This window comes from Nelumbo lutea, chromosome 1, assembly GCF_056320005.1.
Source record: "Nelumbo lutea isolate HS-2025 chromosome 1, American lotus-T2T, whole genome shotgun sequence".
Taxonomy (NCBI): domain Eukaryota; kingdom Viridiplantae; phylum Streptophyta; class Magnoliopsida; order Proteales; family Nelumbonaceae; genus Nelumbo; species Nelumbo lutea.
The window spans coordinates 115,517,375-115,539,061 of NC_142684.1; the positions used below are offsets into that span (position 1 = coordinate 115,517,375).

Sequence of the window (21,687 nt, forward strand, 5' to 3'; positions counted from 1 at the left end):
TTCCCACCTCTACCTTCTTCCTCCCAGTTTCCTTCTACCTGAACCACTCCAAACCCTTCTTTCTTAGGATTATTCTCCACTTCATATGATGCCATATTTCCAATGTCTACCAGATTTCTGTTATTACTATTTGCTTCCTCTTCCCTTCCTATCTCTCTCTTGACCCTCTCTGCTCCTCTTGCTTGCCCCATCCTCTCCTACACAGGCTGCAGCCCCTATTTGCTAATATTGTTCATTCATTCATTGCAATAAAATATCTTCTTAAAAGGCAATGTAAGTTATAAATTTATTATTTTTTGTGTGAGAACTAAGAATTTAACACTTAACATGGACTTGCCTCGAGGGGCGTGGCACAAAGGCGGCTCGTTGAATCAGAAATGTAATATGTTTTATGAAGGTGGAGGGTCAATCTCCTAGGGCTAGGATTTAGGAACTCAAGATGTTTAAAAACATACTAGCCATTTGAAGTAACGCAAGTAGGAGAAAAATAAACCAATCGAAAGTTAAACATGCTTGAATTGTTTAGTGCTTGAAGCACTTTGGTGTAATTCACATATGCTGTTTTTAAGCTTGGCTCAAGGGGCCTTTGTGACTCAATTTGATTTAATAGGCTTTTTAAGACATTTAATTTCTTTAAGTATTCATGTTTGCATTTTTTATGTATTCTTGCTTTTTAATTTTCAAAATTGTGTGTTGCTTCAAGAAGACGTGCCTCACCATGCATCTTGGGTGCCATAAGCCCTTGTTTTTTCTTGTGTGTTGTGCTTTGAAAACACTGCCTGGATGTCTTAAATTGGGGCTGTTAAATGGACTCTGAAAGCCCAAAACCGATCTGACATCCAATCTGATTATTTCAGATATCCTCCTCCTCCTCATCATCATCCAAGCCTTATCCCATCTATATGGGGTTGGCTACATGAATCCTGTTTTGCCAGTCTGTTCTGTATAATGCCATATCCAATTGTATTAGTAATCGGATTGGATCTGGATTTGACCCCATCCAAACCCGATTAAAATTTGTTATATCTATTTATGTAGAATATAATAATGTATTTATATAGAGTTTATAGTTAATAACTTCAAATTTTTACATTTATAAATTTATTATACAAGGTAAAGATAATTATTTTTACAGCTTTTTAAGTTTTCCTGATTTCAATGACAACAAAATGGGCTAATCCAAGATTCCTAGTCAGATATTTCAGATTTTGGATCAGATGCAGATTTGAGGTTTCAATAATCAGATCAGATGCGGATTTGGATGGATCCGGCCCAATTACAGCCCTAGTCTTAATGTTATAAGGTTGAAAAATCATTGATGCAACTTGATGAATCACTTTTAAGCTTCTACCAACATGACTTGCAAATGCAGTCTTAATGTTATAAGGTTGAAAAATCATTGATGCAACTTGAATCACTTTTAAGCTTCTACCAACATGACTTGCAAAGGGGCATACAACCTGGGGGAATCAGAATACCTTTGCCGTTCATGTCTGTGAATGCTGGATCGAAAGGAATATGGATATGAATTTGATGAATATTGACTTATTTATGAGTCTCCTTTTGGATGATTAGATTCCAACGTGCTAACTTGTCTTCGTTTCCAGATTGACGTGGGTGAAGAACTGGGGTTTGACTACCGCTACAAGTTTCCTGGACAAGGACAACCTTGCCATTGTGGCACTCCCAACTGCCGGGGCCGCCTATGTTAATTTTATAATGGAACTTCATGATACCCCCCAATCCAGAACAGGTGTCTGGAATTCTTGGTGGAGCATAGAACACCAACCCGATTTGAAAATCCTGGGAGAGAAGAATAATCACCTCTTCCCCTAAGCCGGACATAGGAAAAACTTGATTTGCAGTAGATCCACTACCACGATTGTATCATTAGAATCATGTCAAACAAGCTTTTAATTCATGTTTAAGACAGTAATAAAATTATTATTCTTTCCCCACAGAGATGGCCTAGAAGCTTGCTAAATCTTGGATATTACCTTGTGTACATTAAAAATTTTTTCAATATAGAAGGATTCCACGAGGTGTTGATTTGTTTTCTTATTTTGACAGATGGTTCATTTGGTATTGGATTTTGGGAGAGTATCACTTCATGCTATTAGGTGATTAATATGAAATAGCTATTGATCTCTTCCCGCTGATTCCTGAAAGTATAGGGAGAAATTTATAGGTGCCTCAAAAACACACATGATCAAATAAATTACACTTCTATGCACTAAAGAAAGCTCAAGAATTATTACATCGTTTAGTTGGATTGTTTCAACATGCAACATCTTTTGTGTTTGGTAAGCATATTAAAAAAGTTACGAAATCAATCATCTAGATTCTAGATCTAAACTCATACTTCATTGGAAAATATACATCAATTAATATGTACATATATTTCAACAAACCATGTAAAAAAATAATGGTTCCAAATTAAAAAAAAGAAAAAAAAAAGCGTTCTAGGATTAGGATCATTCATTTCCGAAGTGAAAAACAAAAGTGGATGCTGTTGGTGGTTTCATCTCCCAAATGACAGTTACTTGTATCCTGCTTTAAGTTGTATCTGTACACTAGAAAGGTTTGTGGAATGAAAGCTGGAACCTTGAGAAATTCAGCTCTTGTCAATTACCTCAGCAGGCAAAATGAGATCAAAAAGGACCCAAAGCTTGTTTCCTGGCACGTTTTCTAGAACATCCAATCTCATCTAAATTCGGGGTCCCAGGAAAAGGCCGACCAAGTTCCATTCTTCCTCCTGTATATTACACGTGTCAGTAGCTTTTGAAGGACTGTCTTATTTAATCTTCAAATTCGCTTCCAGTTACACTAGAACCGAGAGAAAAGTAATTATGGAAAATTTTAATTGAAATTATGGACAAATCAGTTAACTATTAGGTCAAGAGAATTGGATACCAATTAGACCCAGCTGAGAATTTTTATTTTTATTTTTTACCAGTTCTATTTATGCCGGAATCTGATGGTGTATGGTTATCAGCATAATTGGCTTTTGTGTTCCAGCAACCAGAAAGCTCTGTCGCTCTCTCAACACCCTTTGATCTGTACGGAGCTATGTTATGGATAGCAAACTGGGGAGAACCCAATAAATCATTCTCAATGCATTCGTACCTGCACGTGTTGTCGGTAAAAAGTTAACTGACATGATGCATGAATCCAAAGCGAACTCAGGGCTAAAACAGTTGAAGCTCACATTTTCTTGCACAGGCTATCAGTGATCACGGAGAGATCGATGACTTGCATCCTTATCTCCATGATTTTTCCATCAGGATACTCATCAAACGGTTCTTCAATGAACTCAGAGAGCTTCTCTACATTTGCCTCAAGCTGCTGCTGCTGGTTCTCGAATAGATGCTGTTTTATTTCTCTTTCCTCCTTGGACATCTCATCCTTGAAAAGGATATCCCCAAACATATAATATGCAAACGGGTACGAGTATGAGAGAACTCGCCTACACCTGAAGAGCCTATTAAGTCCATTTGTAACCCAACTGAAATCTTTCAGTGTTGGTTGCTTGCTTTCTGAAATAGAAATCTTATCCTGTATGATTTCCTTGAGCATGGTTTCTAGTTTAAAGGAATCTGTATGGGCTTTGTATCGGTTATGGTAATGCATGTACCGATGTAGGTCATGCTTTGCATGCTCAACTCTCTTTGCATCATCATCCTTGTATCGACCACAGCTATGACCATTGATACTTGACCATGTATGGTCCGGGCCTGTAGCTCCACCACATAGCCAACTGCACCAATATCAAGAAACAATGAGTATCAATTTTGATTCCAGTCAAACAAAATCCTAAAAGCAAGAGAGATAGTAGCTGATGGTAGAAGTTTGCGATTAGATGCAGAAAAAATGAACACAAGAGGCACTAGATTGTCATATGCCAACCTAATAGGGAAAAAAAAAGCATAAACACAATCCCTCCTGAGAAAGAACCTTGGTTCTGAGCTAGATGAGCCACAGATGGGGCTGGGAGCCCTAGATTGCTATTACGTATAACATTATAACAATGATTTCTTATGTAAAATATCAAAACCATCACCTTTATAAACAATTATAAGGGTCCTCGCTTAAAGTTGGTCATTGTCATAGAGGATCTTTGTAAGGGGTGAACCAGATATGGACCCAACTTTTGGCACTTTATTGTAAGGCCGGTAAAAGTGTTGGGGTCCATTTGGTTTGCAGGAATATGGGTCTGGAATTGGAAACGGAATGATCCATTCTGGTTCCAACAATTTGGTTAGGTGGAATTGGAATTCGATTCTCGTTCCTGGTGGAATGGCTTTCCCCCTTAGAAGAATAGTTTTTTTTTTTTTTTGATTGATGAAACTTATATTGTATTAAATTAAAATCAGTGATAAAAACATTACAAGTTTAATTTAATGACCATAACATCAGCCCAACAACTGACACTATGTTACAAAGATGCCCAAAACAATTGCTACTTATCTACTCCTTGTTAAGGGAGTCAGTTAGCTCATTTGTGCTTCTTCTAACCCACTTAAATTCAGCATTCATCTCTCTTGCAGCCCTTTCTACTTGAAAGCATTCTTGAGAATACAGGGAATATGTCTGTTATTTCTTGCCCAAGAGATGATAACTTTGAAATACCCTTCCACCTCCACTTGTTTGAGGCCCAGCTGCTTAGCTATCCTGAGACCTTGTAGAAAAGCTAATAATTCAGCTTTAATGGATTGGCATGATATGCCTGACAAACAAAGGAACTTCCTATTCCCACTCTGAGCTTCAAAGGAGCTTCCTATTCCTACTCTGAACTTCCCATCTAAAAGCAACCTAAAAGAATATTTTGATTGGCATGGTATTTCTCTTTATCTAAGGACTAGAATTGAGCTGGTCCTACATCACCTTGTAACTTCAATTTGAAGAAAGTATTTGAGCTTCCCAATTAATCTGTTCCCTTAATAATTTTTCTTTTTTATTTATCTTCAAAAAAGGTATTTGATCTTCCTAAGAACTTTGATATCAAATTTGGAAGCAAGAAATGACCTTAGTTGGACTATTTCAAAGCTATCATCTCTAGTGACAACAATGTTTATTAATATACACTATCAGTAGAGTCACTAGGCCACTAACCCTTCTTATGAATAGAGTACGATTTGCTTGTAATTGAGTGAACCCAAATTTAAGAAGAACCTTTCTGAACTTGTCAAGTCAAACTAAGCTCTAGGAGACTACTTGAACCCATAAAGGGATTTTTTTAGGCGACAAACCTTCCCCTCATTGTTAGGGAAGCTTATGCCTAGGGGAAGATCCATGTAGACCTCCTCTTGAAGATCCATTGAGGAAGACATTCTTCACATCCATCTGGTATAAAGGCCATGAATGGTATGCAATAAGAGAAAGTCACTCGGATAAAGTCTTTTTGCCCATAGATGCAAAGGTTTCGTGATAGTCAATCCCATGTATTTGGGTGTGCCTTTTTGCCACCAACCTAGCTTTGTATTTTTCAATTGAGCCATCAGCCCCGGTGTTACGCCCACTTGCAACCCACTAGAACTTTACCATTAGGAAGTGGATCAATCCCCTAAGTTTGGTTCTTTATGAGGGACCTCTTGGTTCATAGCATCCTTCCACTAAGGAGATTGCACTACATTTCTAACATTATGAAGAAGAGAAATAGAGGAAATGATAGAGATATGGGCATAGTAGGAAGGTGAAAGGGCATCATAAGAAACATGGTGATGGCATAGGCAGTGCGTTTCCTTTCTCCTTTTTGAACTGCACTAGGAAGGTCAAGGTCAGGTTGTGAGATATAAGGCTCAACAAAAGTAGGAATAGGAAGCTCAGCGTCAACAGGAGTCTCAGGTTCAAGGTTTCTTTTAGAAGTACCTAGAGTGAGGTGGTTAGCTTATTGTGGACATTTAGCCTCACAAGTAACCTTCCTTTTGTGCCTTATGAACCACTACCGCTAGGACAGCTGCTGAGGAATAAGGGGAGGAGCATCCACAAGGGCAGGAACAAAAACAAAGTCATGAACAAAGTAGCTACAACCAAAGACTTTGAGAAAAAGACAAAAAATGGGATCATTAGGGAAAACAAGTTGATGAGGAGAGGAGATTGAAGGTGAAGAGTTTGTGAATGAAGTCTGTTAATGAGATACACTGTTGCTTCAATTACATTTCCCTAGAAACGAGTGGGCACATGCATTTGGAAGAGTAGCCGTTTGGCAACTTCAACCACATGTTTATTTTGTCTCTCTATTGCACCATTTTGTTGTAGAGTATGGGTACATAAGCTTTGATGATTGCTTCTTTTTCTTTAAGAAAGAGGCATAGATGCTTTTCAAAGTACTCCTTAGTATTGTCAGACCTTGCTATCTTAATATTCTCAAATTGAGTTTCTACCGTTCTAAAGAATTTTTTAACAATGGATGGAAGTTCATCTTTACTCTTCATCAGATAAAGCCAGGTGTATTGAGTGTAATCATCAATTAATATGATAAAGTATTTATAGCCACCCTCAACATCGATATGTATCAAATTGAAAGCAACATCACTTTTCCTATTACTCGAAAAATATGTAGTTCTACATTGCTTTGAGAGATGTCGGACTTCACATTGCAGACTCAACTTGGACATAAACTGACATAAGTTTGGAAACAAAAACTTAATAGATTACATATGACCAATGCGATAATGCCATACCTTCAAAAGACACAAATTTTCACCTTGACATGATTCGGTTTGGCACGATAATCCTTGCTTAGGGGCTTGATAAAAAAGGTAAACTCTATTAGCTTCATATCCAATTCCAATCGCCCTCTTTGTGCTTAGGTCCTGGAAAACACAATGTAAAGGAAAATATGTCACTGAACAATTATGGTATCTGGTAAGGGAGATAACAAATAAAGAATTTTTGTGCAACTAAGGAACATAAAGGACAAAGCTCAGGGAAAGATTATGAGTGAACTTGATTTCACCCAGGCTTGAGATTAGAGTTTGAGATCCATCAGCTACAGTGATCTTACCTTTCCCTAGAGCCAATTTATAAGAGGTGAAGTGGGAAGGCATACCAATCATGTAAGCACTAGCTCCAAAGTCCACAATCTAGGAGCTAGGAGAGGAAGATTCACAAGCAAGTGCAATACCTGATTTAGTAAAGGCATCGAAAGGATTACTAGTGCCAACTGAGGTATAGGTCCCCAACTTCTCAAGTAGAGTCAATAGTCTCCTATGTTTCTCCATCGCATAAGAGGAATCATGTGAAGGAACCTGAACACTAGGAGATGGACAATCAATTCCCTTGTAGCAAGATGAGCATTTCCCTTCTTCGTTGTTTTGAACTTCTTAGGCTGCAAATGTGGATTCATCTTCCAAAATTGGCCCTTAGTGTATTTGGGCTTCTTGCAGTACTCACACACCACCTCACCAGTCTTCCCATTAACACCCTATCTGTTTACAATTTACTTGGGTTTAGAGGACATATAGGCCGAATGTTTAACTACTGAAGTCTACATCATGGCAGCCCTCCTACTCTCCTCCCCCTACTGCATGCTTTTTTTTTTTTGATCAATGACACCATCTTCATTAAATTAAAAGAAGAGAGGAATAAGGATACAAAGGGGGAGATAAAATAACTTAGCTCCCCAAAAACAGAAAAAAAGGGAATGCAAAGAAAAAAATTAAAAACTAGCCCAAAAAACAGACTCCCTATTGACTCCTTGCTTGGCCAACCCATCCGCAAATGAGTTGGCACTCCTCTTCACCCAGTTGTACTGAATCACAATGTCCCAACCCAACCATAAGAACTGTTTCTTTTTTCAATTGTTAAAGTTCCACAAACCACTATCCTCTGTCTTCAACCAACTAACCACCACATTCGAATCACCTTCCAGAATCAATCGATTATATTTAATTCCTTCAAGCGCTGCAAGGATCTCAGCCTTAAGAGAGTCACCTTCTCCAACAGGGCCAGAGAATAAGGCAGTAACAATCCCTTCCTCATTCCTGAAGACTCCTCCAATCCCAGAGGGCCCTGGATTCCTTACACTGCTTCCATCAAAATTCAGCTTTATAAAGCCCAAGGGGGGAGGGGACCAAAACGGACAAAGAGTCCTCTTGCATCTAGCAATGGAAGCAATCTCTTTCCAGTTTCTTAGCAAGTCATCCACAGGAAAATCTGAAAACAATTCCAAAGATTTTAGCCAGTGGACAGCCTTAAAAGGATTCGATCTAACAATTCTCCTAATGTTCTTTCCTTATCAGAAAAAATGCGTGAGTTTCTTTCTTCCCACAAAGACCAGCATACCGCTGCCCTAATACACCTCTACATAGTCTTCCCTCGCTTCTTAGGCCAACTAAAAAAAGAAGGAGAAAACAAACCTTGGACAGTCTCCGGAGGATACCAAGAACACCCAAAATGGGAGAAAACCCACTTCCAAACAGTTTAACAACCTTACAAGAGACCATGAGGTGGTAGCCAGATTCCCCATCAGCTTTACAAAGAGCACATCTATTAGGAAGTAGACAATAGTTGGGTCTCTTTCTCTGAAGTAAGTCTAAAGTGTTGATTCTTTCCAGGAAAATTTTCCAACAAAAAAAAAAAAAAAAACAACCCGAGGAGGAATAGGCCTGCTCCAAATTTCCTTAACTAGAAAGGACAACCCCAAGGGGATAGGAGGCTGAGTTAAAGTTTCAAAGAATGAAGTACAAGAAAAGGTACCAGAGCTAGAAAGGGTCCAAAATTTGGTGTCTTCCTTAGCAGGGTTTAGGAAGACACCCTCAAGGGAGGCTAGCAGAGCTTCCAAGCTATCCAAGTCTGTATCCCTATCTGCCCTATGCAGGCCAAGGTTCCATACAAAGCCAGAAGTGGAGGCTGAAGGGACCAAGAAAGAAGATATGGGTTCATTTTTTTTTTTGATAAATAGATATGGGTTCATTTTTCAAGTCTGATAGAGCATACAAGGAAGGAAACTGGTCTTTCAGAGGAGAATCCCCGACCCAAAGTTGTTCCCATAATTTTATTCGGTTATAGTTTAGACCATACCTGATCCAAAGGGAGAAAACTGAAAGCAGATTGTGAATGGATTTCCAAGGAGAAGCAGTTGAAGCCCTTGCCAAGATTCCAGGATCCCAATCATTGTCTTCTAGCCCGTGAATGCTAGCCACAATCTTAGTCCACAATTTATCCCTTTCCAATGAAAACCTCCACAACCACTTCCCTAGTAGAGCCATATTCCTTTTCTTGAAATTACCAATCCCAAGATCTCCTAGTTTTTTACACCTAGTGACCACCTCCCAACTCACCCTATGATCTCTCTTCTCCTCTCTAGGCTCCCAGAGAAAGTTCCTTATTAATTTTTCCAAAAGATTTAAAACCTTTGAGGGGATCTTAAACACTAACAGATAGTAAACAGGTAGGTTAGGTAGGGTAGACCTAATGAGAGAGACTCTCCCACCTAAAGAAAGATAATTTCTCTTTCAGGCCGCTAGCCTCTTCTCAAACCTCTCCACTACCGGAGCCCAAAAGATAACACTCTTAGGATTATCTCCTAAAGGGAGGCCCAAATATGTCAGGGGCTAGTCTGTAATTGCACAACCTAGCTCACCTGCAAATTTCCTTAGGTCCCTTTCGTTCACATTCACTCCCGCCACACAACTCTTGTCGAAATTTACCTTGAGGTTAGATATCTGCTCGAAGAGTTGTAATGTCAACTTTAAATTCCAGATCCAAATGAAGTTCCCTCCTTCAAAGAAAAGTATAGTATCATCTGCAAACTGTAGAAGTGTTAAGGGAACCTCCTCCCTTTCTACTCTCCATCTTCTTATCAAATTCCTCGAGTCTGCTCTATGGATCAATCTCCCAAGCACATCAACAATCATGGTGAAAAGAAAAGGGGAAGAGGATCTCCTTGTCTTAGACCTCTCAACGCAGGGAAGAAGTTAATCACAGTCCCGTTCACCAGGATAGAATAATGGCAAATCCTAACACAGTCCCAGATCCACTTACACCACCTATCTCCAAAACCAAAACTCCTCAACACCTCCATCAAGAAAGACCAATCAACCAAGTCATAAGCCTTCTCCAAATTCAATTTGCAAACCACTCCCTTCTTCTTTGACTTCCTAAAGCTCTCAAAGCTCTCATTTGTAATGAGAATCTGATCGGTGATCTGTCTTCCCTCCACAAAAGCACCTTGGTTGGGTGCGATAATAGAGGGGAGCACCTTCTTTATCCTAAGAGACAACACCTTTGCAATGATTTTGTACAAGCTAGTCACCAGACTAAGGCAATGAAAGTTGAGTTCGAGCCTGGGTTTATTACACATCTCTTGTGGAACTTCTCAAAAACTGATCTAAGATCATTCTCCAAAATATACCAATAATCCTGGTAAAAGGCCATTGTGAACCCATCTGGACCCGGAGCCTTTGTCCTATCCATAGAGAATACTGCTTCCTTTACCTCCTCCATATCAAACCTTTTTCCTAACCACTCTCTCTTCTCTGCACTTAGAGTCGGCCTATCCAAACCCTCCAACCACACTCTCCCATTCATAGGCCTTCTAAAAATAGATTTGAAGTGGTTTACTAGAGCCTCTGCAATTTCTGCCGGGTGGGACAACACTGCTCCATCAACTTCCAAAGTAGAGATGGAATTCTTCTTTCTCCTCCCATTTGCCACTGAATGGAAAAACCTTGTGTTTCTGTCTCCCTCCTTTAGCCACTTACACCTGGATTTTTGCCTCCAACTGATTTCCTCCTTAACCAAGATGTCCTCCATCTGCCTCCTTAAAACCCATCTCAACTTCCTTTCTTCCTCTCCAAAGGAGGCTTTCTTCCTTCAGGTCCAAATCCCCGATTTGCTCCACCAAAACTTGTTTTCTCTCTTCTAATCTTCCAAACTCCAGCCTATTCCACTCATTTAATTGTGATTTTAAGTATTGGAGTTTCTTGTGGAACCTCATTCCCTCCCAATCAACTATCGGATTAGCTTGCTCCCACCACTCTCTGATCTTCTCAATGAAACCCGGATGAATCAACCACATGTTTTCAAACTTGAAAGGGGTAGGCCCAACTCCTCTTATTTCCTCCTTGACCAACACTATAGGCCAGTGGTCTGAAGTAAGTGTAGGGAGAGCCCTCGAAGTAATATTGCCCCAATGTTCCTCCCAATCTGTTGAGAACAAAAATCTGTCCAACTTAGAGAAAATTGGCCTTGATTGAAGGTTGGACCAAGTGAAGTTATTATTTAGGAAAAGCCCAACTCCCCCTGATGCATGTTACAAGCTTCTCTTCAGTAGGGGTGTTCAAATTTGGTTATCAAACCAAAAACTAAACCAAACCAAACTGAGTAAGCCATTTTGGTTTGGTTACTTTGGTTTTTGGTTCAATTTGGTTTGAGAAAAAATTTAACCGAATCGAATCAACAACCGGATTAACCAAAATAAATACATATATTTATATTTTAATTATAAATATTAATTTTAATATTAACAATAATATATATTAATATTACTAATTATATTAATAATAATATATAATAATTATTAATATAAATGTAACATACATTTATATTTTAACTAGCCAAATTAACCAATTTAAAACCAAACCAAACCGACCGAATGAACAACCCTACCCTTCGGAGTTGGTAGACTTGAGGTGTATTCCTTTAACTTGGGTGTACGTGGAAGTAACATAATCCCAAATATCTTTGGCAGTAGAGAGAAACATGTAATTGTGGGCTGTATGTGGTTGCATCAAATAGACTAGCCATGACATAACCAAAGAATTTTCTTGTTCCAACTTGGAAAACTTGGGGTCATTAGATTTTGGCTTCACCTCCTTTCTTGTATTGAATCCTAGCTTACCATTCCCTCTAATGGTAAGATTGGTTGATCAAGACCACTCTAGAAAGTTTGTCCCATCAAGTTTTATAGTGGTTATCATACCACTAGAAGCATCGACATTGCCTGGGAGCATTCCGGAAACAGTCTATACCTCCTTTAGCAATTCCATTAGGCCTGTACAAGAAACTCAATAGCCATAGAACACCCCAACAACTGACAGGCACACAATAAACCAAAATCTTTCTAAAACTAAGGCACACTGCACTGAACTAGATTCAAGGGTTTTCACCGGCACCTGTACGGACTGCTGATGTCATCTGATGGTGGTTTGACATCAACAGGTCTTCTTGGGTTCAAAGGTGTCTAGAAGGATCTTCCAAGATCCCAACTTGCTCTAATACCAACTTGGAATCTGGGGGAATGCTGTGCGTTACTATGCACACCCAGAAAGATTTCATTTAGCTTAATGTTGAAAAATAACTTACATGCCCCTAAATGGGTGCCCAAATACAAATACGATGCAAACATCATGTCATTCTAGGGCAAATGCAAATTTGCGTGAGCATGGAATCTTAGGAAAAATTAAACAGTAATTTCAAATTAAGTTCACATTAGGAAAGAATAAGTACTTGGAAATCTACCACCCATCTTGCATAAAGTTGCAAATGGAAAAACAAGGGAAAAAGAACTCTCACCAAAATGCTTGTCCACAAATACAGCTCACAAAATTGCAGCCACCATTTTTCTCGACTGGTTTGTCACATTTTGGGCAAGGCATTGTATTTACTGCCATCCAACTAACAGTTTTTGATTCGTCTTGGCACTTCTTGGTCCAAAGCTCCCACATCAGGCAAGAACAAGGTGAATGTGCCTCTGCTGAGCAACTGAAACAGAACTGTAGCCCACATGCACATTCGACCTCACAAAACTTATCTCCCTCAACACGTATTGCATTACCACAATGGGGAACACTGGGGCACCATTTTACCATTTTATTGTCCTCAATATATGACTCTAAAAGGAAACGTTCAAATCGCTCAGCAAGATCAGGATGCTTTGCACTGACTAGATTTCTAATTACAGCTTCATCACAGATAGCATTACACTTGTGTGCCATGCATCTAATACGCCTACTCTGACCCTCGTTTATCTTCACAATGAAATACTCTGTCCAACCTATTTACAGAAGCCAAAACATTAAAAAGATTCAATAATCTATCTTTATATTTGTATGGATATTTTTTGTTCCCTTGTTTCAAAGTAAAACAAAAAATAGAATATTCTTCATTATATTGTATGGATATCCTTAACAAGATTTGGGATGAAACATGATTTGGTGAAACTAATCAAAGCAGATTTTCTAATTAGCTTATCTATCTATGCACATTAGCGCAATCAGAACCATAGTTATTCAAAATTGAGATGAAACATGATTTGGTGCTTTCTATCCAAAGGCTTTGATGTGTTGCAACTGATCAACCATAACTGTTGGCCATGGCATTATAACATCTTGCTAAATTTAAGAACACAAAATTATTAATGTCCATCTGTTTAAGGACTAGAGTGCAACACTGCCATGTGTAAGAAAGGTATGACTGATTGACAAGGTAAGTAGAACAAAAATGAATCAGAGGTCCAGTTTCAAATGAACAGTCTGGGTTTACCATGTCAGAACTGCACATGGCAGAAAACAACTGTGGTAAGACCGTAAGAGTCTGGATCTGCTAGTAACAAACAATGCTAGAAATATCACAATTTTGTGCTATCTATCCTCAACACATGAGGTTTTCAAAAAATGATATGCACGATTACATGTTTCTCATGTGTTAAGGACAGGTGGCACAAAACTGTGATGTGCCTTGCGTTATTTTCTTACTAGCAGATCCAGTCTCTTGAGGCACAGGTTTCAGTACATAGAAAGATATACATAATTACCCACCTAAATATATCTACAAAATGCCTTTATGCATACATACATAAGTAAATTCATGCATGTCTTCATAGTTTCCTATATTATGGCTCAAAATTTTTGAGATTTTGGATAGGAATCATAATCCTTCTTTTGCAGAATTTTGTTCTTTTTTTTTTCTTCAAAAGAGTGCAAAAAGCTTGGGAGACTGCTTACAGTTATTGCAGAAGCCATGACCACAGTCCATTGTTGTGATATCATTGGCAGGAATGTCATCCATACAAATATAGCACATTACTGCAGAAGTGGATAGCGATGAGGATTTATGCTCAACCACTGTTACACCAGCTTCAGAAAACAACCTGTCTTTCCCCTTCTCCACTAGCACTGCAAGCACCTTCTCAATATCCCAGTGATAATAAATAAGTAGAGTCCGTGCATGTTGCTCATCCAGTGTTAGCAAGTCCATTACTCTTTGCAAATCTTCTCTCTACATGGATTCGTACCACCCATTAGATATATAATTAAGTCACAAGAGTGGAAAAACAATACCTATGGTATGATGAACTTATTACATTTGCAGGAATATAGGAACAATGGATGGGATGAATTTACCTGTGCAATCAAAAGGGATTCTTTTGTGATAACCTGCAAAAGGCCCAAACAGTTCCCAAGTTAAGTCCATAAAAATAATGAATGAAAAACAGATCTAGATGTTAATTTTGATTCACAATCAGGGTTTAATACAAATTTTGTGATAATTTGTCAAATTAAAAACATAAATACTAAAAGCTTTTATATGTACCCATTTTATCCGGACTACCATATAGGTGGATGATAAACAGGGCTTATTGCTTGTTGACCAGAACATAAGATGATATAATTAAGATTAACTTAAAAGTCAATTAACCCACATTAAATGGCTCTTTAACCTACAATATGATAGTACCAAAAAAACCCTACAATATGATAGAAAATACATTCATATAAGGTCTATAAATAGGTCTTAAATAACTTAAACAAACCTTTTTCTAGTAAGGATTTTAAAACAAGAGCCCCATGAAAAATATTAAAAAACAACAAAGGTATGACAAAGTAGAGAATCCATAAGGTTGATGAATCATGAATCAGACATAAGATATATATAAAAAAAAAGATTCAGACATAAGATTTGAATCAAATCCCTTGGTATTCATGACTTGAGTTGTGAATTGTCAGATTTTGACAACTACTCTTTGGAATCCCAAATATATCCACCTGACTACCTTTTCTATAAGTATATTTCTTTGCTAGTCTCAACCTATTGTTTTTATGAGTTAAGACTTTAATATTATTTCAATGTTTCTGTAAAATTTCACAATTTGCTCAGAAGTTTCCATATGTTTAAACAACAATGTTCTATATTTGATATGACTGATAAGAATCTGACACTGACACTATAAAATGCAATTTAGCAAATAACAGAACACTCACTCGATTATCTCACCTACTGTAAAAAAGTGAAGCTCTTTCTTATACAAAGTGAAAAAAAGAGCCTAACGAAGCATGGCTTTTCCCCATATGTCCATGCACATATGTAGGAGAGGGCCCAAGGAACACCGCTAGAAAAAAATTTCCTAATTTTGATTTCCTAGTTAGCAAGCCAGTCAGCTGCTTGATTTCCTTCCCTCCAGGTGTGAGTGTAACTACATGAAGACCACTGTCAATTGCCATTTTCTTGCAGTCCTGGATTAGTTGCCCGCATTGCCAAGGTGGTTTATCCTTTTGGAGAAGACAATAAATTGCCATCTTGGAGTCACCTTAATCCATACGCTGTTGTAACCACTGTTGATTGCAATGTTATGAGCTTCAACTGCTGCCCAGCATTCTGCTACGCTGATGGAGGAGATGCCAATCCACCTCACTTTTGCAATCAGAACCTGTCCTTTGTAATCTCTTGCTATGCAACCGAAGGAACATGAGCCATCCGATTTTAGGGATGCATTGAAGTTTATTAATGTTGGGAGTTATTACTAGATGAGGTCAATGCCAAGTATAAGTAGCCAATCAGCATAGGTGACCAAAATTTTTCCAAGAAGGGGGATGAAGGAATGGTATTTCTAAGGATGGACTGGTTCCCTACAGGGCAATGCAACAAGTTGCAGCCAAAGAAGATTGGACCCTACAAGATCGTGAAGAAGATTAATAACAATGCCTATGTTGTAGACCTTCTTACTTCCATGAATATTATCTAGAACTTTCAATGTTGCTGATCTCTATGAGTACCATCCACCCTTCTCCAAACAAGACTCGAGGGTGAGTCCACTTCAAGTGGAGAGGACTCATGTAGAGGCTGCAGAACTTAATTATGAAGAAATATGTGACAAATATAGAAGGAATAAGAAAGTGAAACATTCCCATGCTTGAATTTAGCTATTTTCTTGTTTTAATTTTGTTTTGATGATTTCCTAGGTTGTTTCTTAGTCAATTAATGATTTCTAATGGATTATTATTGTTAGGAAGAGTCTTACAAGGTATATAGATATTAGATAAGGTTATTTTTGGGTTTTCCTTACTATTTTGGGACAAGGGTTTTTTTTTTATTTTGTAATTTCAGGATATTATTGGTTGCTGGCCAAAACAGAACTCCTATATAAGAACACTATTAGCTGCTACTCAAAGAAAAAAAAAGGAGGATATTCAATTGCTTCAAGCTTAAGGAAGCTGTTTTTTCTTTCTTCACTCAATTTTCTTTCTTTCTCTTGAATTTCTCAAACAGTTTGGGTGGTTTTTTGCTATAAAAATCACTAGAACAGATATTCTTAACCTGTCCTCCTGCATTACTTCTCTAGCTCTTTGGATGAGTTTTCCTTGCTGACATCAGCTTTGAGAACCCACTTAGCCACTTTTCTTGAGGGATCAACTGTCATAAATCCTGGGGTCACCTCTTTAGATTTTACATTGTGGTTAGAAGACTTTAAAAACTATAGGTTCCATCTGTTAAGACGTTCTGGAGCTTAAGTGGTTTGAAATATATCTAGTACCTCTAGCTTCTTTAGCCTTGTTCCATTCCAGGTTCATATTAAAAACCCTTGGCTTAGTGGTTAATTTTTTGATCCTTTTTTTCTAACAACAGTCCACCCATCTGCAATAGATTGGTTTGCTTTTTTCTTGTTGAAAGAGCACGGAGGATCCTTGTGTCCAAAACGTCCACACCCAATACAAAGATTGTGCACATTCTCGTAGAAAATGTTGTATACATGTTGGACACCTCCAACTGTGACAGGGATTTCCAAAATGAAGGGTCGTTCCAGGTCCACTCGCACACAAATCCTAGGAAAAATAGTTCTGTGTATTTTCATCCAATTTCATGACTGATCCAACTTCTCTCAGTATGATTTGTAGATATTCCTCTTCCCGGAATTCCAAGTGGAGTCCTAGGATTCTGATCCACAAGTCAGTTTGAGTGACCTTAACTAGAAAGAAATTAAAGCCCGACGCCTGTTTTGCCAAAACTAAGTATTTGCCATTAATGAACCAGGGTTCAGACTTAAGCACATTATTAAGATCTTCCTCTGAAGCAAAGGAAATGAGAAAATAACCATTACCAATACTTATCATAGTTATAGTCATCCAGTGATTTGCCACGCATCTTTTGCTTTGACGGTGATTGTTTCGATGTGTACTATTTCATTGAGGACCTTTGCTTGGAGGCAAAGGTTCCACTTGTTGCTCTCACTCACTGGTCAATGCAGGTCTAAGTTAACCTCCTTTGCGCACTTCCAACTGACTTCTGGTCTTGATCCAAAGGTTTTGTTGGGTCATTCCTCATCCACTTGTACTGTGACCTGAGTCACCCAACCTCCATTCAGTGTCAGACCAGTCATCACTTTTTACCTTAATCAAACTCTTGCTTCCCTCCTCCTTTGTTAATGCATTTATTCGATTTTCAATCTTCCTCTTCCTTTCTTTTCTTTTTTCATCTTTTCGTTCCTCTTTCAATGAGGAGTTCTTGCCTTCTTCTACAATTGGCAAAAGGTCATCAGTCACCTCCACTTTTCTGGTTGAATCAATCTTAAAATTGCTAGTATTTCCTGGCTCTGAGTTTGTTGAGTTTCTTCCACTTGTTTCACGACTTTTACTCATTTCAAATCTACTGGTCGTTTCAAAACTCTTGGGGTATTCATATCCTATTTCCTTTCATTTTGACCTCCAAGCTTCTGCAGCAATGCTAACATCTACTTTAATTAAATTTCTTTTACTTGTAGACTCCAGCTCTTTGGCTTCATTACTGCTCTCCACTTCTCTTGCCTCAATTTTCTTCTCCACTTTATCCTCAGTATCTTTCTCCATTGGTTCCTTTTTGGCTACATTGCTTTTCTCAATTGCTCTTATGTCTTGAGGTTGATCAGTAACTTTGTTTCACTAGTAAATCCTGATTTGAAATCAATCTTCTTCCAGATCCGGTTCTGAGTTTCAAGGCTACGAGGGATCTTTACTTGTTTGTAATTTTCAATAGGTTCTTTTGAGAGTTCAACCTGAGTTTTCTTATCATTCTTAATTGGCTCCCTTTAAGCTCCACTTGCTTTTTTCCTATTTTCAGAGATTGGCATCTCATAATGGTAGTTTTTTTTTTTTTTTTTTGTTTGAAATTTGAATCAGTTGTTCTCATTGTTCGATCCACTTTGTCCATATCATTTGTCAGAGTTTCCCCTTCTTTCTTTCTTTCCTTGATTCTTTTTTCCTTTGTGAATTTTGGGTTTTCCAAGTAAATGTTTAATTGCCTTCCTAGAGATCCATTTCTCTAGGGTCTGAAACTTAAATCAGTTTCAAATGGTGTGGAGTCTAATGTCCCTCCAGTCTTATCAGTCTTATCGTTTCTTACCCATTTTTTGTTATGAATGGTCATACTCTTTTTGGAAAGAACAGTTTTTCCCATCTATTTTCCAAACTGCAACTCTTAGTGGCATGCCTATGGTTATTCCATTGTATAGGCTCTCAGCACCAACAACATAAGAGTATAGCAAAAAGCACAGTAACAGATAAAGAAAATCTAAGGAGCAGCGACAAAGCTAATTAATTCTAACAGGACTTCAGAAAAAACTAAAGTAAAATAAAAACAAAGCTAGACTACTGAAGGGAGAAACCTTGAGTTTATGGATCAAAGGAAAGGAGTGAGAGAAGAAATCTGGGGAAACAGAGTTGCTGAAGAAAACGATCAGCGGTTAAACCAAGAACGTAAAAAGGATTTAGAGAAGGTATACCAGGATCGCAATGGCAATGCTAGAAAGAGCGGGGGAGTCTTACCCGAGCGACGGGAGATCTTACCGTGGGTGGAGGAAACTAGAGTACCTATGTTTTTCTTGTTGAAAACAACCGCCTCGCTTCTGCTTTCCCCTGGATTAAGATCCGAGAGATACACTGCTAGCATCTAGTCTTCATTTCTTTTCACAACAACTGAACAACATATGGAAATTGGAAATGCAAGCGTTCTACTTCTACATTACATCCAACAATTTGATATTGGGACCCCACCATCTCGTCTCCTAGTTAATGGATACAGACTAAAAAAAAAGGTGAAGCTTTTCATAGCTTATGGCTGGAACAACCACAGCTCTGATCATTAAGTATTTCTACTTCCTACCCGAGTTTTTCTAGGTACGGGCGGGGCCATTACTTGGTGCAATGGAAAACCTTCATGGAAATGCGGGTTTATCTGAGTATGACCCTTCATCTTTGAGTTACAACTGGGGGACAAACAAAATGCCTATTGATGAAATGATAAAATGTCTATGGCAATTGAAAGAACCCATCAAACAATTAATGATGGTTGACTTTCGTTCCATTCTTTTTATGATCTTTCACTTAAAGGAAATTTTGTTTGATGATATAACAACCAAAATTTGGCACTACTTCAGTTAGAAATTCTTAAATACACCATTGTTAATTTATTGTCCGCATAAAATCGAATTCATAGCAAGTACTGGCCTTTTTTTTTTTTTTTTTTTTCAATTAGAACGCATCTCCTACTCAGTAGAACTTGAGAGAGAGAGAGAGAGAGAGAGAGAGAGAGAGAGAGAGAGAGAGAGAGAGAGAGAGAGAGAGAGAAAGAGAGAGAGAGAACCATGATAATTCGATAAGATGACTACTCCAGAAATAAAAATCCAAGAATACCTCTTACCCTAATAGTCTTCATCTTAGCTGCTTATGTAATCTTCCATAAAGATTGATAGATAGATGTGTATAGTGTACTAAAGAATAATATAAGGCTACAAGCAAGTCGATCGACCCCAACGAACAGATGACTGAGAAAGAAATTTCCGTCAATGAAAGTGTCGGATTCCGGCAGGATATTTGGCGAGGAAGATAGAAGGTTTGGTGGGCAAGCAAAGGCGAACTGCGTAGTTTACCCTTCTTCGAAAAACGAGGGAAGAGCAAGAGTGATAGACACTCATTGATTGTTGTGTGATTATAGGATATACAATTAGACAAACTATATAAGAGGAAAAAAGGGGGATGGGAAAATTGACTGCCGAGGCGTGACAGTGAGAAGACGAAGTCCGTAGTCCTCCGTAGTCCTCTTACTGGCTACGCTACGAATTGCGATCTACGGTGCAAGGAAAACTATCAAATGGGGAGGGGACTTAAGGTTTATGGAATCCTAATCTCACCGCTCACTAAGTCACTAAACACCTTTTTCCCCTAATAAAAAGAGAACGTCTCATTTAACGGTGAAGAATTCGCGCCATTAATACTAGCGACGACGTTACCATTTTATAGTCTTTCTTCTTCCAACCCAAAGCCCTCATCGTGAGTTCGTAATCTATTGGTGGAAAAGTTTTTTTTTTTTTTTTTGAGAAATAGGGTGGAAAAGTTTCAGTAGTAAGAAATTGGCTTTGTTTGATTTTCATTTTCAGTAGTTTCTCGTAAATTGTCGTTAAAATGATTTTTTTCAAGAAAAAATAAAAAGAAAAATGCATTGCATAAAAAAGAGTGCATATTGATTAATGTATTGCTACTTCATGATTAATTGTTCATATTAAACAGGCCGGCTTAAGAGTTAGGACAATTATAATAAATTATAGGGTAAATTAAAAAGACCCCCAAGACCCCTTCCGTTAACCTTTCATCCAAAAAAGTCGTATAATATTTTTTAATCTCCATACTATCCTTATAATTATTATTCGAACAAAAAAAAAATACTTTCATCTTCCCCTCACCTTTCGTAATTCCTTGTACTTTGCTTTAATCCTTCATCTCTGTTTAGAGTAGGAATCAATCGGGTCACAGTAGAAGAGAGCGACATCTCACTCCTGAAACCTTAGTTTCTGGACGGATTCGAACATCAGGGCTTCGGCTTCTTCAGGCTGTCCGTGCTCATCCAGATAAGCAATGACACTCGCGACCAGTTTCGGATTCCAGTTGAACCAAGGGGTTTCGACAATCCTTCTATACATCTGAGATGATTCAATGCACAAATTAAAAGGGCAATCTATTCGCATAGGAGGATCTTGGTTCCGGATTTGAAGCGGGTTCTCGTCCGATCTATTCGCATAGGAAGATCTTGGTTCTGTTCCAGATTAGGTTGTTTTGGAGGCGGTTTTTGACTTCTAAGAGCGGATTTCGGGTGAGGTCTCGTAGATCTGTCTCAGCTGTCTTTCGAACTGGAGGGAAAAAATCAAGGATTCTTCATTGGGGATTCCTGGTGTGATCCTATGGCTGCAAAAACACAGCCCGATAAGCGTATCCTTGTTCTCTGTCTATATGTTTTTCTTTTGTAATATGAATTTATTATTTTGTTTTAAGAGTCTTCTTCTTCTTCACAGTTTTGTATGGATTTGTCTTTGGAGTTCTAAAGCTTCGATCTTTTGCATTGCACCTATGGTTCCTTATGCTTTGTTTTGCTTGGATTTGTCACTGTTTTACTTTCTGGATCTAATCTTCTATTTTTTTTTTTTTCATATTTTCTTTGTTA

General features: G+C 38.2%; 1 protein-coding gene and 1 pseudogene across 4 annotated transcripts in view; one reads left to right on the forward strand and one right to left on the reverse strand.

Moving 5' to 3' along the window:
* The window catches only part of SUVR5 (histone-lysine N-methyltransferase SUVR5), a 38,766-nt gene extending 36,705 nt beyond the window's left edge, over positions 1-2,061 (forward strand). For all 3 annotated transcript variants that reach the window (XM_088978967.1, XM_088978982.1, XM_088978975.1), the window contains one exon: positions 1,608-2,061. In XM_088978967.1, coding sequence (XP_088835093.1) covers positions 1,608-1,712 — 105 coding nt within the window. In that variant the 3' untranslated portion in view covers positions 1,713-2,061. The remainder of the gene's footprint in view (positions 1-1,607) is intronic.
* A 408-nt stretch (positions 2,062-2,469) lies between these two features.
* LOC148876944 (putative E3 ubiquitin-protein ligase ARI1) lies at positions 2,470-20,314 on the reverse strand (annotated as a pseudogene). Its single transcript, XR_016110103.1, has 7 exons — positions 19,894-20,314; positions 14,349-14,381; positions 13,950-14,223; positions 12,520-13,000; positions 3,209-3,757; positions 2,954-3,126; positions 2,470-2,755 (listed from the first exon to the last, which is right to left on the reverse strand). The product of XR_016110103.1 is annotated as a putative E3 ubiquitin-protein ligase ARI1 (transcript).
* Between the last annotated feature and the right edge of the window lie 1,373 nt (positions 20,315-21,687).